This window comes from Filicampus tigris, chromosome 3 (genome assembly GCF_054856515.1).
Source record: "Filicampus tigris isolate MCC_2025a chromosome 3, RoL_Ftig_1.0, whole genome shotgun sequence".
NCBI classification, from domain to species: Eukaryota; Metazoa; Chordata; class Actinopteri; order Syngnathiformes; family Syngnathidae; genus Filicampus; species Filicampus tigris.
Window position 1 is genome coordinate 24660022 of NC_141219.1, and position 22924 is coordinate 24682945.

Consider the following 22924-nt stretch of genomic DNA (forward strand, 5'->3'; position numbering starts at 1 on the left):
CAGGACAGGAGGATTGTGATCGGTGAGGGAAATATTTAGGCCCACCCTGATTTTTCCAGGCCCACCCATTAGCCATGTTCTGGCTCCGCCCCTGGCTGGTATCACATTAATTCGCATTTTTGAGCAACTAAAAAGCAGGCGCTCATGCAGAAAAACTTATTAATTCTATCAGCCATGCAGTACACACAGCAACGTGCAGCAGGCAGGAGAGCAAAGTGCGACACACTCAGTGTCCATTATTCCCCTCCTCCTTCCGCCAGCCATCGTGTTTTTGCAGAGTCACTCTTCCTGCGTAGCTCTGCCTGACCACTCATCAATAAGCTACATCAACCCATCACTAATAATCATACTGTGATACTACTAATAATCATACTGTGATACTGAGTGAGAAAGCAGGGCAGCCGGACTGTGTGAGTGTGTGTGCATCATCCCAATGCGTGTGTTTTTTCCTTGCGTGCATGTCGAGGTAGGAGGGGAGGGGTGTGTCCTGCAGAGTGCGGGGAAGCTTTTCCCTCTGTTAGTAACCAACCGCACTCGGAGCACCAGCCGTGACTTCACTGCAGCAGCAATCAGCCTCTCGGTACTTAGTGGGCTAGACGCACTAACCTGTCTGTCTCCTCCTCTTTTCCCTCTCTCTATATTCCTAACGTTATCCCTCTCTCTCTCTCTCGCTCTCTCTCTCTCTCTCTCTCTTTCTCTCTCTCTCCCTCTCTTCCTACCTCTCTGTATATCCAGCAACCAGAGCTGCCCTCCTCATCACTCTGCCACTCCTGCAGCATTGATCTCTATTTCTACGGGACACTGGCCTGCACTTCACTTCACTGATTCTGCATGACTGTCACAAAGGTAAGAAGTTTTGCGTGGCTTAATTGCGTTTCGGGATGATTGCTGCGATATTATTGGTTGGACAGGGTCAGGAAGGCTGATTCTCTGCGCTTTGATTGATTTAAGTGAAGTGCATGAAGAGGAATTGCCAACATGGTTACTGTTTACATCGCAGACATTGTGGTTGTGATACAACTGAAGAATGTCAGTTTCTCATCTGCAATATGTCACTTTTATCACACGTTTTCTTCTCCATTAACTGTTTCCTCTGAAGATAGCCTTTCAAGTCTGCAAAGTCCAGGTATTTTTTTTATATGCAATAGACAAGCAACCTTATTTGTTTTGCCTGCAGCCATCCGATTTTCTTATACAAACTACAGCAGCTGAGACTGAAATGACTGGGTTTAATTATAATTGTTGAGTGACATCTTTTTTTCCCATTAAAGACCATGTGGGTTTGGAAGGAAACTTCCAAGGCCCGTACTAAATTTCTGAAATTATGCTATGAATGTTTTATAAGTATTGTACACATTAATGGGTTAACTTTTACTTTGGGCTTTTAAAATTATATCCTCTGAGGTTATATTTACTTTCAGAATTGAATGGATGCTTCGAATGCGCTTGTGGACAGTTTATGGCCCTTGGGCTGAATGTTCCCCACCCATTCTGTACTCTAAAATACAATTAGTTATCAATATTCTTTAAAACAGCATGCAAACCGGTTGCACTTAAAACAATAAGTAAAGAAAAATAGTTCATTTTAGTTGTACCAACTAGAACTTTGTTTGTAGAGTACACTTACAAATGAGTTTATGCAACTAAAACAATCAAGTAGAGAGTACTTGATAACTTCCTTTAGAATATTCTTTACTTACTGAAGAGTGCTCAAAATTGCTATTTCAATCTACTGAATGATTGCATGCTATATTTACTGAGTTCTGTTCATAAATGGTAAATGGGCTGTCGCTTTTCTACATTCGGTACTCAAAGTGCTTCACACTGTTACCTCATTTACCTTCTGATGACGCAACATCAGGAGCAACTGGGGGTTTGGTATCTTGCTCAAGGATACTTCGACATGGTCACAAAGGCTGGGGATCGAACCCACAACCTCTGGGTTGGGAAACGACCGCTGAGCCATGCTACCCCCTCATATAACATACTTATCTAGGTTTCACTAACTTATGTTACTTTACTTGACTAATGTTTACTTGAAAAACAAACTGAATTGTTAAAACCATGCAAACTCGTCTTCAATCACAATGTAAGTGGTTGAAAATATAAAGGAATGAAAAGCAGGTTCCAATTTACTAAAACAATCTGAATTACAATTAGACAAAATAAATCAAGACAACACAGTTGAAAGTTAAAATATAATTTTTTTATTTATCTTCTATTTATTTTTTTTAAGATTGCCTTTAATGGCATCCACAAACATTGCTTTAATTAATATTGTACAAATAATACAGTAGACAGCTTTAAAGCTATAATAACAGTTTACTGTATAGACCACAAGAACCAATATGTTGACAAGTACACTTCAATATTCCAAAATAATAATACTCAAACATATTTAAAAAGGTTTTTTAAAAGCACGCAAGAAAACGTTTTTCTCACCTAATAACACTGTATTCATCCAAAAAAAAGTTCTGGACATCTTCCATTACGATACCTCTCTCACCATTTGCTAGTAGAGTGGGAGAATGTTTTCCCTCTTCTTTATACAGTTTAACTATGGTTTGTCACCTTTACAGCGACCATTACCGCCACCTACTGACCCGTGTGTGGAACATACCAGGCTTGAATGAGAGTACTACATATTGTTGCAAGTGAGCTTAACTATCAAAGAAGTAATCTTTACTCTCAACTCTAAGTACTTTGCATTTTTAAGCATGCAAGTAATTGTTACTTAATACATATTAGTCATAAAGGCATATTTTTGATAACCCAGTAAAGTTAACTCAAGTTTGCAAGTCAGGGCAGCTATTGGATTTTACATTGTGTGAAGCAACCTAAACAAGTTTGGGGTTAGGCTGAAGTTGAGGGCAAGGGCTACACCCTTTGGGGGTGGCAATAAGGATGGAGGCCCCCCACGAAAAAGACTCATTGATATGACCTGCGTCTCGCTGGGCCTCCTATAGCCACCGGCTAGCAATGGCTCGTAAGGGTCCAATGTTAAACTGTTGCAGCGTTTAAAGGGGCACATGCTTGTGTTGCCCGCCCTGTCACAACATCTCTGGTCAACAAGTGTGTGTAAGTCACAAGTGGATCTAAGTGTTTACTTGGAGCCAAGATTGTGGTTTGTGCTTAAGACTGCAGCAGCAGGTAGAATCCTCTTAATCAATTAACCAAGTGAGAGAAAGACAGAATATAAGAGAGGAAGAGTGACAGGAAGACAGACAAAGGAAATGAGCACACCTACACCCAGGAGGAGAATTAACCGAAACTAAAATAGATGCCCTAGTGTAGACACAGGACAATGGCCTCATTTGCTCATTCTTGTGTCCCATACCTGCGAGATGTAAAGAAATGTTCCCTTTAATTGTGTCTTTTGTTCATCTTGCACAGATAAGAACGTAGACATATACACTCAATTCTCAACTACAAATTATCTTCCTGTGTGTGATTGTGTGGGAGGCGTAAGAGCTGCTACTGCGTAGGTTCTCCACTATGACAACTGAAATAGGAAAAGGCCATGTGCTCCTTTGTTAGAAAGGACCCTATGTCAAAATCGGACTGCAGACAGGACGTGCATTGAATTTTTCCTCATCCATTTGGCAAAACAATCATCCAGTTGGGCAAAATTTAGAGGTGGAAAAAGAAGCAATGGGGGGAGTTGTTATTGTTGTCTAAGTGTTGATGAGTGGGAGGAGCAGGCAGAGATGAAAATGAGCTGTTTTCAAGGCTCTGCCTGCCAACAGCAGAGAAGTCACCTTGGGGCAGGATGCAGGACTAGCGTTACCATGCTGACAGTGCTGAATGACCCTCCATCCCTCAGCACATACCCACAATATTGTAGACAGGCTTTTTATTGCTCTGTTATCATTAACACCGGATTGATACTTCATAATGATTTTCCTTTAGAGAATATAATGTGAATATGAGGACTTGGAGCCCCACACAGGATGGCACACATTGCATTTACGATACAGAGAGATACTGTCACCATCACTTAGTCTGAAGTCATTCTGAATGTGCAATTGAAAACTGTATCAACTTTACAATCTGCCATTTAAAATGGAATACTATGGCTCCATTAGGAAACTCTTTTTGATTGCGAGCCAACTTGCACGATACCAAGTGATTGACGGAGCAAAACTCTAATGGTTGACCTGCTTGTTATCAGCCATGTCAGCACCAGCCTGACACTCACCTACTTTAGTCGTTGATGGAAGTGGTGAACAAACACGGACAACTTTCATGTTATGTTAGCACTAAGTGGTTACGTTACGTGTGCAGTGTTAGTTCAACGTGTGTCGTTTGTGTGTTGTTCTAAAATGGTCAGACGATGTTCATAGCAAGACGAACATGTGTACATTCATGACCCAGAAAACAACAACCATCCAGCCAACCATTTTCTTCCTCTTATCCGGGATCGGTGGCGGGGGCAGCAGCCTAAGCAGAGAAGCCCAGACTTCCCTATCCCGAGCCACTTCATCCAGCTCTTTTTGGGGCATCCAAAAGTGTTCCCAGGCCATCTGTGAGACAAGGGGCTCTATTGTCCTGCCCACTGCCAATCTGGTACACAGCGTGGTATAAATCTGCGCATGGGCGGACTAGACTAAATTTTGGTATTTTTGCAGACCCATGCAAGCCTGTGCAGAGTGGCACATTTTAAAGGGGGGGGGGCCGTTGTGGGTGTGGACACGGCTGACTTGTTTCATCGAATCGAAGCAGCACCTCTCATTCCCTTTAACGGTTATGGTGATGATAGTCATGGCAGAATATAGGCGGCAGAAGAAGGCATTGTTTTGTTGAGTCCTGTAGCAGGTCGAGGCAGCAAAGTACATTTGAGGAACTGTAAACAGACTCCCATGGGCAGATAATATAAAGTTGGCTATAGGGAAATCACAGATCTGTGATTGCTGCCTCCACCCGGATTGTGTGTGTCCGTGTGCATGATAATTTCTTTCTTTACATGGTGTCATTGACTTCCCTGCAAAAACCTAAACAGCACCTAATTATTTTTCTCAAGCTGAAAAATATTGTGTATACATATGTGCGGTTTATTTCTAACCTATTGCAATGAAGAATAGTGTGACTAAATAATTTATCAGAGAATGATCTATCTTGTGTTTCAGTGGCAAAAATGGTAGCGCCATGAAAATAGGTCATTGCTTGTTTAATTCCTTGTCCTTTGACCGCACACAAGGCTTTTGGTTGAGTCGTCTGTGAGACAGACAGGAACTTAAGCTCTTTAACCTTTTAGGACTGACGCTTTGGTCCACTCTCTTTTGAGTGGAGCTTGAGCCAGTTTATTGCTATCAATTATTTTATGAAAAATCATAAATGGGTTTGTTAACAAGCTTGCTATTGCTATTAGATTATTGGTTTGGAAAATGAATTTATAGACGAACTAAATACATTTAGGAAAAATTAACGACAGACATTAATATGAAAATGTGTGGGACACCCTCGCAAACAAGATGTTTATGCCGCGTTATTAAAGAATTTTCATCATAAAAATGGAACTAAATGACAGCCTTTATTACCATTACTATTTGTATCAATTTTGTATTGATTTGAGAAAAACTAGTGATACTGTATGTCTATAATACACAAAAATAGCACTGGTCCTGAGCCCTGTTATGGAATAGTAAATGAATAGATACATGACCAATACTGAAATGAAACAGACCTAGGCCTGTTTTTCAACTATTATCTAATTAGTTATTCCTGAATTTTCAATTTCGTTTTTTTTTCTACTGAAGCAGAAATAAGAGCATGTGTTACCTTGAGTGTGTTGCTTCATGCTGCATACAGCATGTGGTGCCATGAGTTTCACAGTTTAAACCTCAGGGCTCAGCATGAGAATATTGCTACTACAGTAGACTGCTTTTGTGTGTGCTTGTGTGCGCATGTGTGTGAGAGAGAGAGCAAAAGAGAGAGTGAGAGCAAGAGAGAGAGACAGAGAGAGCGAGGGCACAAATGTGAGTTGGCGGACAAATAAAAATCTGTAGGTGGGTAGCTTTCTACTGGTGAAGTCTATTGGCGATTCTGCGATCCTAGCGAAAAAAAAACATGATCCTGTTTTTTGACCTAAATCTGCGCAAGTGCGTGTAGACATCCTTAAGGCTTCTAAATAAAAACTAGGAGCTTGCATCTGCTACCTTACGTAAGACACGGTGTGGGAAGAAGGGACCCCATATGGTGTTCTCCAGAGCTGGGCAGTCCGTCCCGGGGCCGGACCGGTCGGACCCCCCGGTCCGGCCAGATGCCCATTTAGGGTGTGGGGGCTGACAAAATTTAAAAAAGGGCTGGACTAAGCATGGCCAGAAGTGGATTTTAGTCCGGCCCACTAATCAGCCCTCATGCGTGTGACGTGCTTGCGAGGCGGCCAAATTTCATCTCAGCCTACACGGTGAAAGGCTTCTTTTTAGGCTTCTTTCTACTCCCGCGTCGGCGCGAGCGACAACTGCCGCATTGATTCACATGACCGGCATTGTGCTGTTGGCGACAGGTCTGCAACACATGCCACGCACACATCAGGAATTGTTGCTGCTCTGATCGGTCCATTATGTCACATGTTGCGATGACATACGGTTTACCACACGGAGGAGAGAATGCACCATGCAGCTCGTTGCTGCTGCAAAGCAAACTAGTTTGGCAGCGACGTGGATGTTATGTCACGTATGTGTGTGTAAAGAAGCTACTCACCCACATTCCCCCTTAGCCGCCACCTTCCAGATCATTTTTGCAATAAAATTAAATGCATCGTCTAGTCATCTCGGTCCCTTTATGGTTGTAGCAGGCACGGTTTCCATTGTTGGTCGCTGTCTTTTTGAAGCGACGCCCCCCGACTTGGAACGTAACTGTTTCAAAACAACTTGTGTCCGGGAGTATAGTCAAGCTGCGGGCAGCACTCAAGGATGACGCTGACACATCACGATGAAGTTCATGCACTTCTTCTGGCGTCTTTCCTACTTCCGGAAATACGCAGTAGCAAACCTGCTGTGTAGTGGTTTGCTGGTATGCTTTTATTTTGAAGACCGGTAAGTGTGAAGGAGGGGAAATGTGGAAAATAAATAACGTGTTGACTGTGACTTCATGCTGTCTGTTGGACCCAAATAATTATACTATACGACAAAACCAACAGAATGGAAGTAAGCACGTGCATTTTGGTACGTGCTAGTGGCGTGTTTGAAGCGTGTCCACAGCGCATTTGAATAGTAAATTAGCCAGCTAATCACCTTTAAATAAACCTCTGCCGTTAGCATCTCTCCCGCGGCGGCGTCATGCACGGCGGGGAGTGATAATCTTTATGAGTAAGGGCGGGGGGTCGAGGCCGGACTGGCAAAAAAGGGTCAAGTGCCCAGCTCTGGTGTCCTCAAATTCTTTCAGTAAGAATCCCTTATCATTTTCTCCATTAACAAAGGCTCTCTTTTGTGCTGATTGTTGCGCTCAATTACCCTCGTGTCAATTCAAGTTTTTCTTTAAGTGGAGAAATATAGTGATCACAAGAACACTTTTCTGAATGCAAAAGTGTTTCCAGACGGCTGTCTGACTGTAGTCTGTCTGCAAATCTCTTGTGAGGGAATTTGGGTTTTGAAGTAATAAACAGGCTGAATTGTGCCTCATGTCCAAAGCAATTTCTGTTCATTTAGCAGCTACTGTATTCACAAGTGCCATAAAGAGTCATGGTCAACTACTGGCACAAAAGGTGGCACACACCCCTTTTAAAAGCTGTGATTTGTACATTAAGTCCTAAAATGGTCCCATTGTTTTGTGAAGGGCCATACAGAGAAAGCAGTGTTATGACTGATAGAGTGAGTACTGTAGTGTGGTATGGACAGAGCTGGGTATTTTGCTAAAATTTCCTGGTCCGTTTATTGCCCGGAATGCCCAGCTCTGAATATGGACATGCACAAGAATTCTAAAATAAGAGGGACTTGCAGACAGACAGTAAGGGGATTGCCCTTCAGTGTTTCCTTTTTTTTTTCTTCTGTTTTTAAACACCAGGGGCAAAAAGCTAGCAAAAACTGTGTGTATGGAAGTATTGTCAGTGACAATACCATCAGTCATCTGTTCATTATAAGTCTTCTTCCTGGTCCATGGAGGATGACATAAAACATAGTCCCTTGACACCTGTGTTTATTTCCAGTAATTAAAAAAAAAAAGTGTTTTTGCTTTCAAGTTGAGGCTAAATTAAGTTCAGTGTTTGAATATATCACATGAAATAGATATAAATGTAGGTATGATGAAAATTAGCGCCATCCATCCATCCATCCATCTATCCATCCATCCATTTTCTACTGCTTATCATGGGTCGCGTCGCTGTGGCAGCAGCTTTAGCAGGAAAGCCCCGACTTCAATCGAACCAGTCACTTCCTCCAATTCCTCTGGGTGGGATCCCGAGGCGTTCCGAGGCCAGCCGGTAGACGTAGTCTCTCCAGCATGTCCTGGGTGGACCCAGGGGCTCCTGCTGGTGGCATAAGCCCCGAACACCTCACCGGGGAGGCGTGCGGGAGGCATCCTAACCAGATGCCGAAGCTACCTCATCTGGCTCCTCTCAACAAGACATTTTTTCGTGAATCCCGAAGTTCGCGGGAATCCCGTGGGAACGCACTGTCATTCATTCATTTACAATGAGCGCTCATTGTCATTCATTAAGCCACCCCTCAGAGTCAGCGGTTTGTCGTCTTCACTCAGCAGCATTCGAAGCCCAAAGCCGCCATCCCTGAGGCGGAAGCCACAACTGTCGGACCGGGTAAGCAGCGAAACTTCTCTCTGGCGGCTGGACACCTCTCATTCAAGTGAATGGAACTCAGTGGTGTCTGCTCTGAGAAAGTGGGCGTGTGTTTAATCTGCAGGGCGATACGGGGGTGGCTCCTCACTTTGTGACGTAGAAAAGTGAGGATCCGGTCGTTTTCTTGGATTGGTTGGGACTGGTGTTTGTAGAGCAGGAATTGGCAGGAATGCGCCCAGATGGGCGAATGGAGGAAAACACCACTTTGGGGCTGCTTATGATGAGGAATTTGCATTTTTAACATGGCTAAAAGCTCAAAAAATTTGATTTAGCCCCTTTAAAACACTAACCAACTTCTTGAAATTTGGACAACCCGAAACTCATTTGATCTTTAATCCCCAAATTTGAAGCAGGACCCTTGAACAGTGATTGAAGAGTGCGTCCCCACAGTGATCTTACATTTGGTGAAAAAAAATGCATGAAGTACCTCCCTCCCAAGCACATTTTGTTTACAGCCAAAGCTTCATATCCATCCCAGTGATGTGAGTGCTTTCTAATTCAAAGTGGGCTTCCATATGTGTTGAGTGTGTTTGCAATTACATATCAGCAAACACCCTAATTATGAAGGAGGCCTATGCCGTTCTGATGTTATTCACTCATATGTGGTTTGAAAGACTTTAGAAATACAGTATGTGGTATGGTAAAGCCTCTGCTAGTTACTGCAATGGTTTAAAGATTTGTGTATCTTAATTAAAATAATACAAGTTCTGTTGTTATGCTGCCAGCGAGTCTTATAAATTCTATTTTTATTTTTAGATCTAGGCATGTGTATAAAAGTATTCCTCTGGAAACTCTCAATGTTCTTTCCTCGGGCTACTTCGCCTACCATACATGTAGATATAGTTTGATTTGGGCTCCTGGCTAATTGGCCCTTTGTTTACCGTAATCACACACACTTGTTCACAGTTCACAGCACACAATAATCTGCAAGCTAAATTGATAATTTAGCAAAACATCCTTTCTTGTAGTTTGAAAAGATCACCAGTCGAAGGGATTAAGAATATGAAATCCTGAGTTAATATTTTGTGTTTTTATTGCCAGCCTTAAAAGAGCAAATAACAGACACGCAAGAGAAATAAAGAGAGATAGCGAGTCATACAAAGGAATAGACTAAAAGTGTGAGAGGGAGAAAGGTTAAACAGATGTCAGAAAGCCACAGAAAAAGTGTTCCGTATTGGAAAACATTCAGATCTGATGAGCTCATTGCCTGTGCAAAAACGTCCAATCGACTCACTTTGTGCAGTCTGTAAAACCGTACATTTCAAATCTGTATGAAAGGGCTCAAGTGCATTTCCATATGAGATGGGGAAAGTCTCCAATTGGTATGTCTCTGTGTATACAATATCAGAAAACCACATGCTGAAAGCATTCACATTACGACAGTGATAGACTTTCCTTCGAATGACTGGAACTAATTGTGAAAAGCACTCAGTTGAATAGTTTGTTAAATCATCTTTTTGTGTTCAGTGTTAGTGCATATTTTAGTGGAGGACATGTTGAAAAGAAGTGGAATCATTTGTTAAAGTGGAAGCGGAACCCCAAAATGTTCATTCCAAGAATATGTTCTATGCAGGCCCACGAGTCGAAACACGGCATTCTGATTAATATTGCGTTTGTGGAATATGAGCTAAGCAGTAAAATGCACGCGTTTTTGTCCATCTCATGGGGAGGCCATTTTGACACTTGATGTGAACTGAAAATGACATCACAGTTGCTCAGGGCTCAGGTAATGACCAATCATGGCTCAGCTTCAGAAAAGAGGTGAGCCATGATTGGTCTTTATTCGTGCATAACACATGCATCATACTCTTTCTTTTCCAACTAGATTTAGGTCGCATCTTAGAGTGTGTTCATGTGCTGGGAAATCAGGGCTATATGTTTGTTTGTACTTTAATGTAATGTGAAAGTATTGTCTTGCAGTCTTACTTTTTTGTGTGTATAATATTTCCCTTTGAGGCTCTAGTGGCCATCACAGCTGGTTTCACAAGTAGTGGCATGTGTGACTGTTCTGAGAGTCTGGCACAGTGAAAGAGATTGGATCGCTAGAATACACAGACAGAAAGCAGCTCAAATTCAACTCAAACCCAAGCAATGGTCCCCAAGTAAGCCAAAGATAAGTGTTACATCAAAACACACAAATGTCCTATCTTATCATCCCTTGACAACCTCAAATGAAATGTTTTCAATTTAGAAAACAGACACATGTAAAAAAAATGAGTTTTTTCTTCATTGTACCATAGAATTTGAACTATAAACCACAGTTTTTGTCCCTACCTTTAACCCATGTCTTAAACAATAATGCTACTGCGGATTTTCCTGATGCCAGCAGCTTCAGGCACTCAACTCAATCTTCTTTTACTCTCTTTAACCCGCCAAAATCACATTTAGAGTTTGTTAATTCTTCTATGAGCTCTTCTTGTTGAAGTGTTAACCATACATTTTAAAAGCAAATCCACACTAACTGAACTATTTGGATCAGCATTCAGATCTGAGCTGCTCAAACATTGTCTCATTGTGCGGAAAATGTGCCGTCATGTCTACAATGTCGACGATCAAGTCGAAGGCCATCGTCCTGACCATTAAAAAAGGCAATCGAGCAGCTGCACATGAGTTTGTAGTAGATTAATCAATGATGGACCTTTTGTTTGCTTTCATATTTGTATGCGGAAAGCAGTGTGTGTGACTTATAAGCCAGTGTGGCTTTTGTTTAAAGTAGACCATTTTTTTACGGTAATATTTATGTCAACAGTGACGAAGCATAGTTAGCATTGATGAATTCATGCTAACTATGGAGGCTGCTGTGCTACTCAATCACGGTGGTCCTCACCCTGAAAGTAGTTGCCCGATAAGTCGTTTGGAATCTGCTTACATAATTTTATCCCACATCACATTCACACGCATGAAACTGGCAATAGCAATACTGTATACTCTGCTGTGCTGTGATTTTGCACATGCTTATGCAACATCAACTTGCATTTGCCTTGTGTCCTCATATCAGCTGCTTTATCTCAGCGCATGGTTTGGTTGTTGGCCATGATTTCTTTCTTTCTTCTGCCAGCACCAGAGCGTTGAGTGAACATTAGTGAGTGCCGAGTGGGGCAAGGAGAGCACATCAATGGTGAATGATCCCACCGCCCACACATACGCGCACGCTAGTGCGCACACACACACTGAAGTTCATTCAGGTCAAACTCAGCCCTGTATTACGCCTATGGGCTCTCATAGCAGTGTAAATATAGATATTGCTTTCTAAGCAGCACAATACTTTTACATTGTTCGGCTCCCTCTTACCCATTTTATTGCCTAAACAAAACATATTACACAAATCTATGAATTCATTTCATAGAAGCTTAGTTGCGGTGGACAGCTGTGTCAGCTTTAAGCCGCAGCTTTGGCATTATGTGTCAGCAGTTTGTTGGATGAGTTTTGCCAAAGCAGAGCCTCCTAAGGTTAAGACTAGTTTGAGGTTAACTGATAGTTGATTAGATCACAACCAGAAGTCACTGAGTATGTCAGCAATACGTATGCGTCTCCTACGGACACAATCATCAATGCTCAAGGAAAGGCTTTAAAAGCAGGGGTTTTCAATCCTGCTCCGGCATCCTGCCTGTTTTCCATTTCTCCTTTGCTGTAACACACCTGGTTCAAATGATCAGGATCATTATCCATCTTCTGCAGACCTTGCTGATTATCTGATCACTTGAATCAGATGTGTTGAAACAAGGAGAGATGGAAAACAGACAGGACACGGGCGCAAGAGGAACAGGATTGAAGACGCCTGCTTTCAAGGCTCGTAGGGAGTCATTGCGATTTTACTGTCTGAGAATAGGGTGTAGGTCTCGGGTGTGGACTTCAATAACCATCTACAGTTGTTGTTGCCTTAATGTCCTTTCCTGTGATGAAGTTAAACAATATCAAAAACCGTGTCAAATGTGTAAATGCTGGCATTGCAGTATTTGTTGTTAAATGATCACTAAAATTCACGTCTCAAAAGCTTGATGGCACAAGCCAAAAGGGAATAAACAAAACCACTAAAGAGACACATATGTAATAAAATACCAAATTTAATATTTGTGCAAAGGATATTGCGAAAAGAGCCGACCTGGATTACATAGTTGCTGTGCTCCGGAAGTTCAGTTGACCGGCTGCCAATAAACAGATCAATGCAACAGACTGGAAAGATGTGCACGAGTGACCTTTTCATAGACACATTTGCTAACCTACTGTGTGCAAAGTCAAGCACTTTCCTACCATGGGTGGTGTGTACCATTGGTCTCCAGATCCACGTTCTTTCTTTGAAGGACAATGTACCAACATGCTCCCACAGCTGCTCCCACAGACAAAGAATTTTGTCTTACTTTTTGATGACTTCAGTCTCCATGCCACTTTCTTTCCAATGTCCATTTCTTGTGTTTAATTGTGTGTCCATGTATATGATATGTAATTCTGTTCATTGTGTATGTTGTGTGTGCACAGGTTTGTCTACTCTAAAATTAATAATATAAATACTGCTTGTCATAAATCAAAAACCCCAAAACCAGCCTGCAGGCGCGGTTGACAAAGTTTCAACATCAAACTTTCCTCCTAACGAGCGCACCTGTTCCAATCAACTAGGCGTGTTCACAAGCCTGTGTTCACACTATAATGCCTACTGGCTTGAACACAATTTGGCAAGTAGGTGGCGCAATTGCTCACCCAATTAGGTCTAAGGCAAAATTGTATTCAAACAGATATTGGCTTCAACAATGGACTCTCATCTTCCTCAAGATGCTAATTATCTCAGGCACATTATGCTAATATCAAACTTACAAGCTTCCAAAATGAGTAAAAAACAGACGTATTTAGGAAGTTTCTTTGCAACTAACCCTAACCCAGTGATGAGACAACAAAAGAACCTATGATCCAGAAGAAAAAGACAGGCAATACCAGGAGACCTACTTGAAATACGGATGTACCGCAACAGGTGATTCCCTCACGCTAAGCCCGTTCTGCTCAACATGCTGTGAGCTGCTCTCCAATGGGTCAGTGAAGCCTTCTAAACTGATTTGTCACTTGGAGACCAAGCATCCTGCATTAAAAAAACAGCAGGAACAATAAGGACAGAAGTTGAGGACCTCCACATCAACAAATAGAAGTGCATTGAGAGTGTCATAGTCGGTGGCTAACCTAAGGCTAAAAAGTATCTTTGATAGTGGTGTGTCCCTGGATGATCAAATCACATAACATCACCTTTTGGGGCTCCCCATCCCCATGACCCATTGTTGTTCCAGCCAGTGAGATGATTTAATTCAGAGGGATTGATGCCCGCTGTTCACATATTTATGAATAAAATCCGTTGAGTTAGACCACCTGTCTACCCTGCGCCGGCCACTTAGACGGAGTTGAGCAGGCATACGATTTAGATCAACTTTCTGACACCAAGTTGTCACTCCACCAGGCTCATCTCTAAAGACACTCATTCTGCTGCCATCTTGGCGGAGATCACTTCTGCCAAATTGGCAAACACGTGTAGCAAGCCATACACTGATACAAAAATTAGGATCCGATAGCATTAGCGCCAAGGCACAGATGTGCTGTTTACGAAAATAGAGTCTTGTCTACCAGGCAGATGGACGATGTGCTAATGAGAAGAAAAGGGTGTTCAGTACATCTGGTCACTAAAATAATGGAGCGTTATTTTTTGGGCATACAAACTCTCTGTGATTCTCAACTTCAAAGCTTTTCATTTTGTCCAAATGAAATGGACAAGGAGCATTTCCTGGAGAAGTGAAACAGATGATCTGCAATCTGCTTTTGCATCTTGATTTTTTATACAAATTTGAAAAGTCACCACTCTTCATCCAGTACCATTTCTCGGGTCTTTGATATATTTTATAATCTGATCAAAGTGCTCCTTGGTTTCCTGATCCTTGGGGCTGTGCCATTTGGCTTTAATCGGTCAAGCACTGCCAGAGGGCGATTTTTATTTCAGAAATTAGAGTTACATAACAGTTATGTACTATGTTAGAATTAATCTTTCCATGGTGGCTACTCTTTCTGTGCCCTTCTGGAAAGAACCCTTTCTGTCTTTTTTCCCCTGAACTAATTCTGTGTTTCTGCTACATAATGGACAGATGATGTAAAATATGCGGTGTAATAGCTTTATCGCTTACTTTTGCTCTCTCACTTTGACTTTTGTATAGTTTTTCTTCAAGATTTCACAGTATAATCAATGACTGCCTAACAGCAGGTTTTATCAATAGTCACGAGTATTACGATAAAGATTTCGGCTTTCGGTTTAATTGACTGGCGGTACGACAAAGAGGAATTCATCTGTCTGTTCATTTGTTTGGTTTAAAATTTCATTCTTCGTGTCTGACACTGGCCTTTCTTTCTCCACCTGCAGTCAATTTTTTTTGTCTTCTGCTTTTGTGTTTTGTTTCCTCGGGATGGGTACATCACCCTGTCACCATCAAAACTATTTTGTGCGCAGCTGGCATTATTATGCTCTAGAATACATTGACAGTAACCCCTCTGGGAGATAGGAGATTTCTAATTTTGATCTTCACTTCCAGCAAATGCCTGTATGGTACTATTTTACAAGACACATTGATGGGTGTAAAATAAATTATAATTAGTGAGGATTTCAAATGGGTAAAAAATACTTGAGTAATTTGTCTGAACAATAAACCTCTTTTTCTCTGAGTGGTAATGGATGGCTTCTGGGACAGCCATTCTTTGTGTGCTGTGCCGGACGTCAGTATTTCCTGTTACAACTGGGGTCAGCTTGCGTCTTGACACACCATGAGCTCTGCTTCTGAGTCTCCTGAAATGATGACTGTTTTTTGTCCTGAGAACAAAATAGTCCAAAAGTGATACAGAAGAGAGCAAAATTATTATCAAAATCATCAAAAATTAATTTTAATTGTCAATACGTCATTTTTTTATGTATCTAATTATTTGGCACAAGTGTTTTCCCAGGGCGGCACGGTGGTCGACTGGTTAGCACGTCCGCCTCACAGTTCAGAGGTCGTGGGTTCGATCCCGGCTCCGGCCTCCCTGTGTGGAGTTTGCATGTTCTCCCCGTGCCTGCGTGGGTTTTCTCCGGGCACTCCGGTTTCCTCCCACATTCCAAAAACATGCATGGTAAGTTGATTGGATACTCTAAATTGCCCCTAGGTGTGATTGTGAGTGCGGATGTTTGTCTCTGTGTGCCCTGCGATTGGCTGGCAACCAGTTCAGGGTGTCCCCCGCCTACTGCCCAAAGACAGCTGGGATAGGCTCCAGCACGCCCCGCGACCCTTGTGAGGAGAAGCGGTACAGATAATGGATGGATGGATGTTTTCCCCTCGAAAATGCCTCGTCTCCCGCTGGCTTTATGCCTGTCTGCATCGCACATGGCTGGGCGCGCCCTCAAATGAATTTGAACCCCTTAAACGGGAAGTCAACCCAAACACATCGTTTCAAGAACATGCTCTATGCAAGTCCACTAGTTGAAAAAAGGCATTCTGATAAATATTGCGTTTGTGGAATAAGAGTTAATCTTGCCGTTTTTAGCCATCTCTGGGGTTGATCTGTTTCCTGAAGCTGAGCCATGATTGGTCATTATCTGAGCCCTGAGCAGTCGTGATGTAATTTTCAGTCGACAGAGGTGACAAAATGGCCGCCCCCTGAGATGGCTAAAAACCGGTGGATTAACTCCTATTCCACAAACGTAATATTAATCAGAATGCCGTGTTTCAACTAGTGGGCCTGCTGGGATCATATTCTTGAATAAAATATGTTTGGGTTGATTTCTACTTTAAATAGTCTTAGCCCCTTCTTACGAGCAAACCATTTAAGAGGTTTTTGAGTATTAATATATCAGTTAGCCAAAAAATAACAAAACACAGAAAAATGATATCTGCAATGTATACAAAAAATATTATTCACACAGAATATTAATTAATACTACAACTTGGTATAATGGTTCAGTCCATAGTCAGGTGACCTCCTCCGCCACGATTGCTATTTAAGGCACGATCAGGAAGTGCCTTGGTTTGGTCGAGTGATGTGTCCAACTAAGGGCGACAGCATGCAGGTGAGTGTTTGATGTGTGTGTCGCGCAAGTGTCGAGTGTGCACCCTCGACACCCACAACGAGGGGAAACAAAAAGTCCACTCAGCAGAGAAATGATGCATGACCGGACCGCTAGCAGAGCTGGGCATTCTGCCTGTGTGGCGGACCGGTCCGTCTGTCCACCTATGAGATGGACGCCCATTGATGGGGGATGGCGTGGCTGCAGGCGTAAGGCGATAAATGGACTGGGAAATTGTTATTAAAATGCACAGCTCTGACCGCTAGACTTCTGCACGGGTCCGTGGGGAACAGCCTCAATGGAGCACGGCTCTGCAGGAACAAAACGGCTGATGCCAGCTGCACACCCTAGCCAACGACAGCCAAGAAGTGAGAGTTATTATTATTATTATTATTATTATTATTATTATTATTATTATTATTATTATTATTCAAAATGTGCAAGAGAAATTTGAATCAATGCATAAAAAAATCTAGAAAATTTGATTTGCATTTCTGATTTTTAAAAAAAATAGTTCACATTTTTTGAGCAGTATAATGGATTGGATGGATTGACCAAAACTCCAGTAATGACAAAATTATAAGACAACACTACACAATGTGGTCAAGTAAGAATGCGTTGTTTTGACTGTTAAAAAACGTTTTATAACCACATGCAGTCAGTTCCCATGACAAAAAACGTTTCCAGCCAAACAGCAACAGTTCCTGTGTGAATGAATAGGAAGTCCCTTTTCACACTGAGCAAAAATTTGGATTTGGCTAAAACAGTGATAGCATTTCAATGTTTTTGTGAGGTTTACTCCTCGCTGAGAAAGGAAGTCATGATAAATGACTCCATACTGTCACTGTGAGGGCGAGGAGGCAAGCCAAACCATGTCACAGTGGCTTGGCTGGGCCTTGCTACATTTAAATAACAAGAGTTTTTGTCATGCTGAGGATTTCTTTTGTGTGTCAGATGAATGTAAGATGTCAGATGGTCAAACTTACTTAGTTTGGAGCGCTGATTTTTTTTTTTTTAATATATTTTTCAATTGAGATAGCTTCAAGCTTTTGGGTGATGTGGAACTTATTGTTAAAGCTTCCAATTTATTGTTAAAGCTTCCAACTGAGTGTGTTGACGTTTTTTTTGTTTTTTCAGTTTTGTTAACACTGAGATATGTCATTTTTCCCCACACCCTTTTAAATCAGTGATTAATGCATAGAGACGAAATCCATGCACATGTCACGATGTGCATATCTATGAAGAACCCAAATTTGGGGCTTGGGTGCAAAATGGAAGTGGGCACAATACCATTTAAACTTGTTGCAATCTCTGTTTTTGAGCTGTTTCCCTTGTCTGTCTGTTTTGTATCCATCATTGGTTTCAACTCATGTTGTTAGCCCTGCCCCGCTGTCCTACGTCAACCAATTAGTTCTTTTCCCACACTTGGGTTCTACCAGCTGTTTCACTGTAGAATTACACAGTTTGTGTAATTTCATTTTCACACTTTTTAAAAAAAATATTATTGCATGCTTCTTTGTCTTGATGTGTAGTTTTTCTTTTTTCCAAGTTCCCGACTCCTCACCTTTTGTTGTTCTTCAAGGACAGGCTAAAATAAAAATGATTATTCTGTGACTTGCAATTAATTTAATGTTCCTGCATTATAATTTTCATATAGGTTGACACTCAATAATGACTATTTTACGAAGGTAACGATCATATTGAAAGAGGCTAGTCACAGTTACCAGGAGGTCCACTGTCATGTGAGCATCACTCCTTGTCCATCACTCTCCTGTTCCTCAGCTGGCATCCTCTTGCTATTACAACTATTAAAGACGATGCCAGATATGCTGTGTTTCTTTTTATTGTGTTTCCCTGGCATACTGTTGTGGCATAATGTGACGTGTAATAAGATGTGTGGTCACTGTAACAAACCCTCATAAAGTAAATAAGTAGATGCTGGGCTAAAACGGGCCAACTCCATACTGTACAGCCACAGGCAGCCGGATGAATGAGGTGGCTATGTGGCTATGTACTCTATATACAGTACTTCTAAGAGTCTAAATTTGGAGCTACAAAGTACAAACACATGCATTTTTCTTTTAAATTTTAGCGAAGAGGTTAATATCGACATTTGCCTAATTTGTTTGCTAGTTTTTCCCTCATGTACTCTAAACATTGTGAGATACACACATTCACAGTTGATGCAGTTAAACATGCCGCTAGTTGTCTTGAGTTCCACACACAGAATCACTACTTCCATATTACCATCGGAAAAACACTGAAAATGAAGACTTGAAGGCCAGGTCACCCTCTAAATCGGCGCAGGTGTGTATGCATGTGTATACATACAAGAAGAAGCAGGTTGAATGAGACATTTAAAAGTAAGGAAGGCAGAAAGAGAAGGATTGGCTCTTGCCAGTACCCTCTGGCAAGTTATACAAAAACAAATTAAAACAACTCGGTTCGCTGCACTTGTCTGCCGTAGCTATCAATGCTATAGCAAAAGTACATGTTGACTCTCTCGGTGTCATTGTTGAGGCCAAAGCAAGCAGTGAGGCTACAGAAGTCTGGACACATTTCAAACACATTGTTGACAATTATCAGGGGATACTGTTCTGTTTAGTTGTTTTTTTGGTTTGTTTGTTTTTTGACCAACACCTGCTTTCATAGGCCGAAAACTACCATTACATTTTCTTCATTTATGCTACAAAATTTTCTACACATTACGGCTGTCAAATTATATAATAATATATTCATATTTTTTGTATTATTGCTTGATTTACGGGAAGTATTTACTACGGTAACATACAATTTTAGATTTTATGGCTTTTGACTGTTGCCATTTGACATTTTTTTACTGTAATTTCCACTGTTTTTTACAGTGTTGGCTTGTTGTTCACATGATAGTAATGAATGTATTTATAAATGGGGGTCAGATTGAAAAAAGTTATTTGACTTCTTTTTGACGATGCATTGAAATATGTCTCTTCAGGAGTGTGTGATTTTTAATAAAGGTCTTTTCAGGGAGGGGATATTAACTTGCTCTGCTAGACTTCCAGTGTTCGCCCTGTGACAGGGCTTAGATGTCTTCCAAATGTCACAGCAATCCCATCATTTTAACTATGCACCGCAAATTCTGATGCCCTCTTTCGGGAGGAAATGTGACAAGATCCCAGGAGCAAGGAACATATGTCGTTATTTGGATGCATGCAAATGCACATGACACGCAAACTAATGAGGACGTAGAATCCTTGTAGCGATGCACTGTTGACATAATTTAATACAATTCTTCAGGGCCAACTTGTTTGGAAGATTACTGGTTTAAATCAGAAATGAGTGAATGTGTATCTGCATGCTTTGCGAAATTTTAAAGGAGGGGGCTACATAAATGTCATATCAAGCCATGTTAGCATTTAAAATTGTTGCATATAGGAGGTTGATCGGGTCAAAGGTCATAACTACTGGTGCTGCAGTGGGCCATTGCAATAATGCCGACTATTCCAAGGCTATAATGGTGACTGCTGGGGCTGTGGCGAGGAATTAGGGGGGGGGGGGGGGCATAATGAATAGTCAGATGGATAAGAGGCGGAAGAGTTGGTGGTGGGGTGCTATCCCTAGCTATTAGTGCCAGTGGGAGGGGAGGGGGAGAGTGTGAGTTTAATAGCAAGGCATGAGAGGAGAGGCAGAGCAGGCACAAGCTGTTTGATTGGATATGAAGAAAAAAGGAGGAAGTATGGAGATCTCAGCAGCAAACTTAGAAGAAAAGGTGGATGTCTGAGATTGGAGAATCACAGCAGCTTTGTCAATACGGTGTCACTTAAAAGTGAAGTTAACGCTTTTTTTCAAGAATATGTTCTATGCAAGCCCACTAGTTGAAACAAGGCATTCTGATTAACATTGCGTTTGTGGAATAGGAGTTAAGACACCCCGTTTTTAGGCATCTCTGGGGGAGGCCATTTTGGCACTTCTGTCGACTGAAAATGACATCACAACTACTCAGGGCTCAGGTAACGACCAACCACGGCTGACCTGTTTTGTGAAGCTCGGCCGTGATTGGTCGTTATGTCAGCCCTGAGTAGTTGTGATGTCATTTTCAGTCGACAGAAATTACAAAATGGACGCCCCCTGAGATGGCTAAAAATGGGTGGATTTTTCTGCTTAACTCATATTCCACAAACACAATATTAATCGGAATGCCGTGTTTCAACTACTGGGCCTGCTGGGAACATATTCTTGAAGAAAATATGTTTGGGTGGATTTCTCCCTTTAAGGAACACTTGTATGGTAGGTGATCATCATTATGCTTGATATAAAGAGGAGATTTTTCAGCTTTGTATATAAGTGTTGTGTCTGTTTGTGTAGTGTGCCTATTTCTGTGTGTACATGCAAGGACCATGCAGACCTTTGTGGGATGACACACACATCCTCTCAATACACACAAGTGACCAATGAATGAGTTCTTGTCAAGAGAGCTAAAAGCAGATGAGTCTCTAATTCCCCTCTCGTCAGTCTACTTCCGTGCCGAGACATTTAATGCATTATCAAGGTGCTGTCTGGACCTGATTTCTGCCCTCAGTTTGAATATGAAAAACGCGACAAAAGCCTCTAGGAAAGTTATTTAAGGAACGTTTTGAACCTCATTTAATTTTTATTACTTTTCTTTTTCTTACGTGCACATCAGCCCAAATTTCACCAGCAGTCGGACTGTGCAGTGAGTGCAAAGTGATGAGGTGCAAGCCTTTGGATGCCATTTACAACAATTGTAGCGCCGTGGTCTGAGGATGTGAGTATTGGGCTTGAATGCATCTGTGTCTAAATAGTTTTTAAAAATTCTTGACAATACTGAATTTGTGAGGCTCACGAATGGTATTTTCAGTCAATCCCTTCATTATTATCCTAACTAAGGGATTCTATCAGTCCCAATCTTACAGTATGAAATATCGTCCATCCAGTCTCACATTGCATGCGTATTACTCAACAGTTCATGTGTGACTTTTTTCGGACACACAGCTGGAGCAGCCCATCTTGCAACTGTGGCTTTGTTGGATGGAAATGTGACAAATTATTTCTTCAGCCCATCATGTCCACTCAAAAATGATTCTTGGAAGACAGTGAAACTTTCTCTAAGTGTACTATTGGAAGTGAAGTGTGCCAATCTCGGGAACAATTTACCTGCACATTTGTAGGCTTCCGAGGTGGCATCAGAAGCGTAACAGAGGTGGAGCTGAGGCTGTGTGTAGGGGATTCCCCAACTTCTGTACCAGGGTGTGACGTTTAAACACCAATCACTCACCCCACCCACTCTTAATGTTCATTGAACTACTTGTAGATTATAAATTTGACTCCAGACTATTGACTTTTGTCGGATATTGTACAATTATACATATGGCACCCGTGCAGTAGACAACTGAAAATGCTAAGTTGTACGCAATCACAATGTTTCCCACCAGGCATCCTCAAGTTGTTTTTGATTTTGTGTATGCATGTTGCAACAAGTTCCAACATTCAGGTTAGCTCAATTTCCAATTGTGATACAATCTGAATTAAGCTTGCACCCAATTAAAATATCAACTAAGTTTATTTTGTTAGTTTCTAAAAGGTTTGGCTTCTAACATATTTTACTCAGTATATGTGTGTAACATCCACGACGTTCTTTTGATGTCAGATGTCATGGCGCCCGACCTACCGAAACTCCAAGTTTCGAAATGTCTATGGGAAGGTAGGCAGTCGAGAGCACTGCTACGACGGAATCCCCATCACCAAGAATGTCCACGACAACCACTTCTGTGCCGTCAACTCCAAGTTCCTGGCCGTGGTCACTGAGAGCGCTTGCGGGGGCTCATTCATCATCATTCCTGTTTCCCAGGTAACACTCGTTGTTCAAGTCAGATGCCACTACTCAAATGTAGCATAACTGAATCTCTCTCTGTGTTGACTCCGAGCATTGCAAAGATGCAAAAAATCATGGTTTGTCCTTCACAAATAAAGTAAAAGGACAAAGCTCGACAGTTTTCTCGTGTTAAAACATTTAAAGAATAACCTCAGCATATTTACAATCATAGCTTGAGCAACTCATCAGCACTTCGCACAGTCAA

General features: G+C 41.7%; 1 protein-coding gene across 2 annotated transcripts in view; it reads left to right on the top strand.

Annotated features, from left to right (window-relative positions):
• Positions 1 to 473: 473 nt before the first annotated feature.
• coro2ba (coronin, actin binding protein, 2Ba) overlaps positions 474 to 22924 on the top strand; it is a 40212-nt gene continuing 17761 nt past the window's right edge. Inside the window, exons 1-3 of one of the 2 annotated variants that reach the window (XM_086025026.1) lie at positions 474 to 580; positions 736 to 846; positions 22495 to 22695. In XM_086025026.1, coding sequence (XP_085881152.1) covers positions 832 to 846; positions 22495 to 22695 — 216 coding nt within the window. In that variant the 5' untranslated portion in view covers positions 474 to 580; positions 736 to 831. The other variant, XM_086025027.1, reaches the window with a different exon arrangement.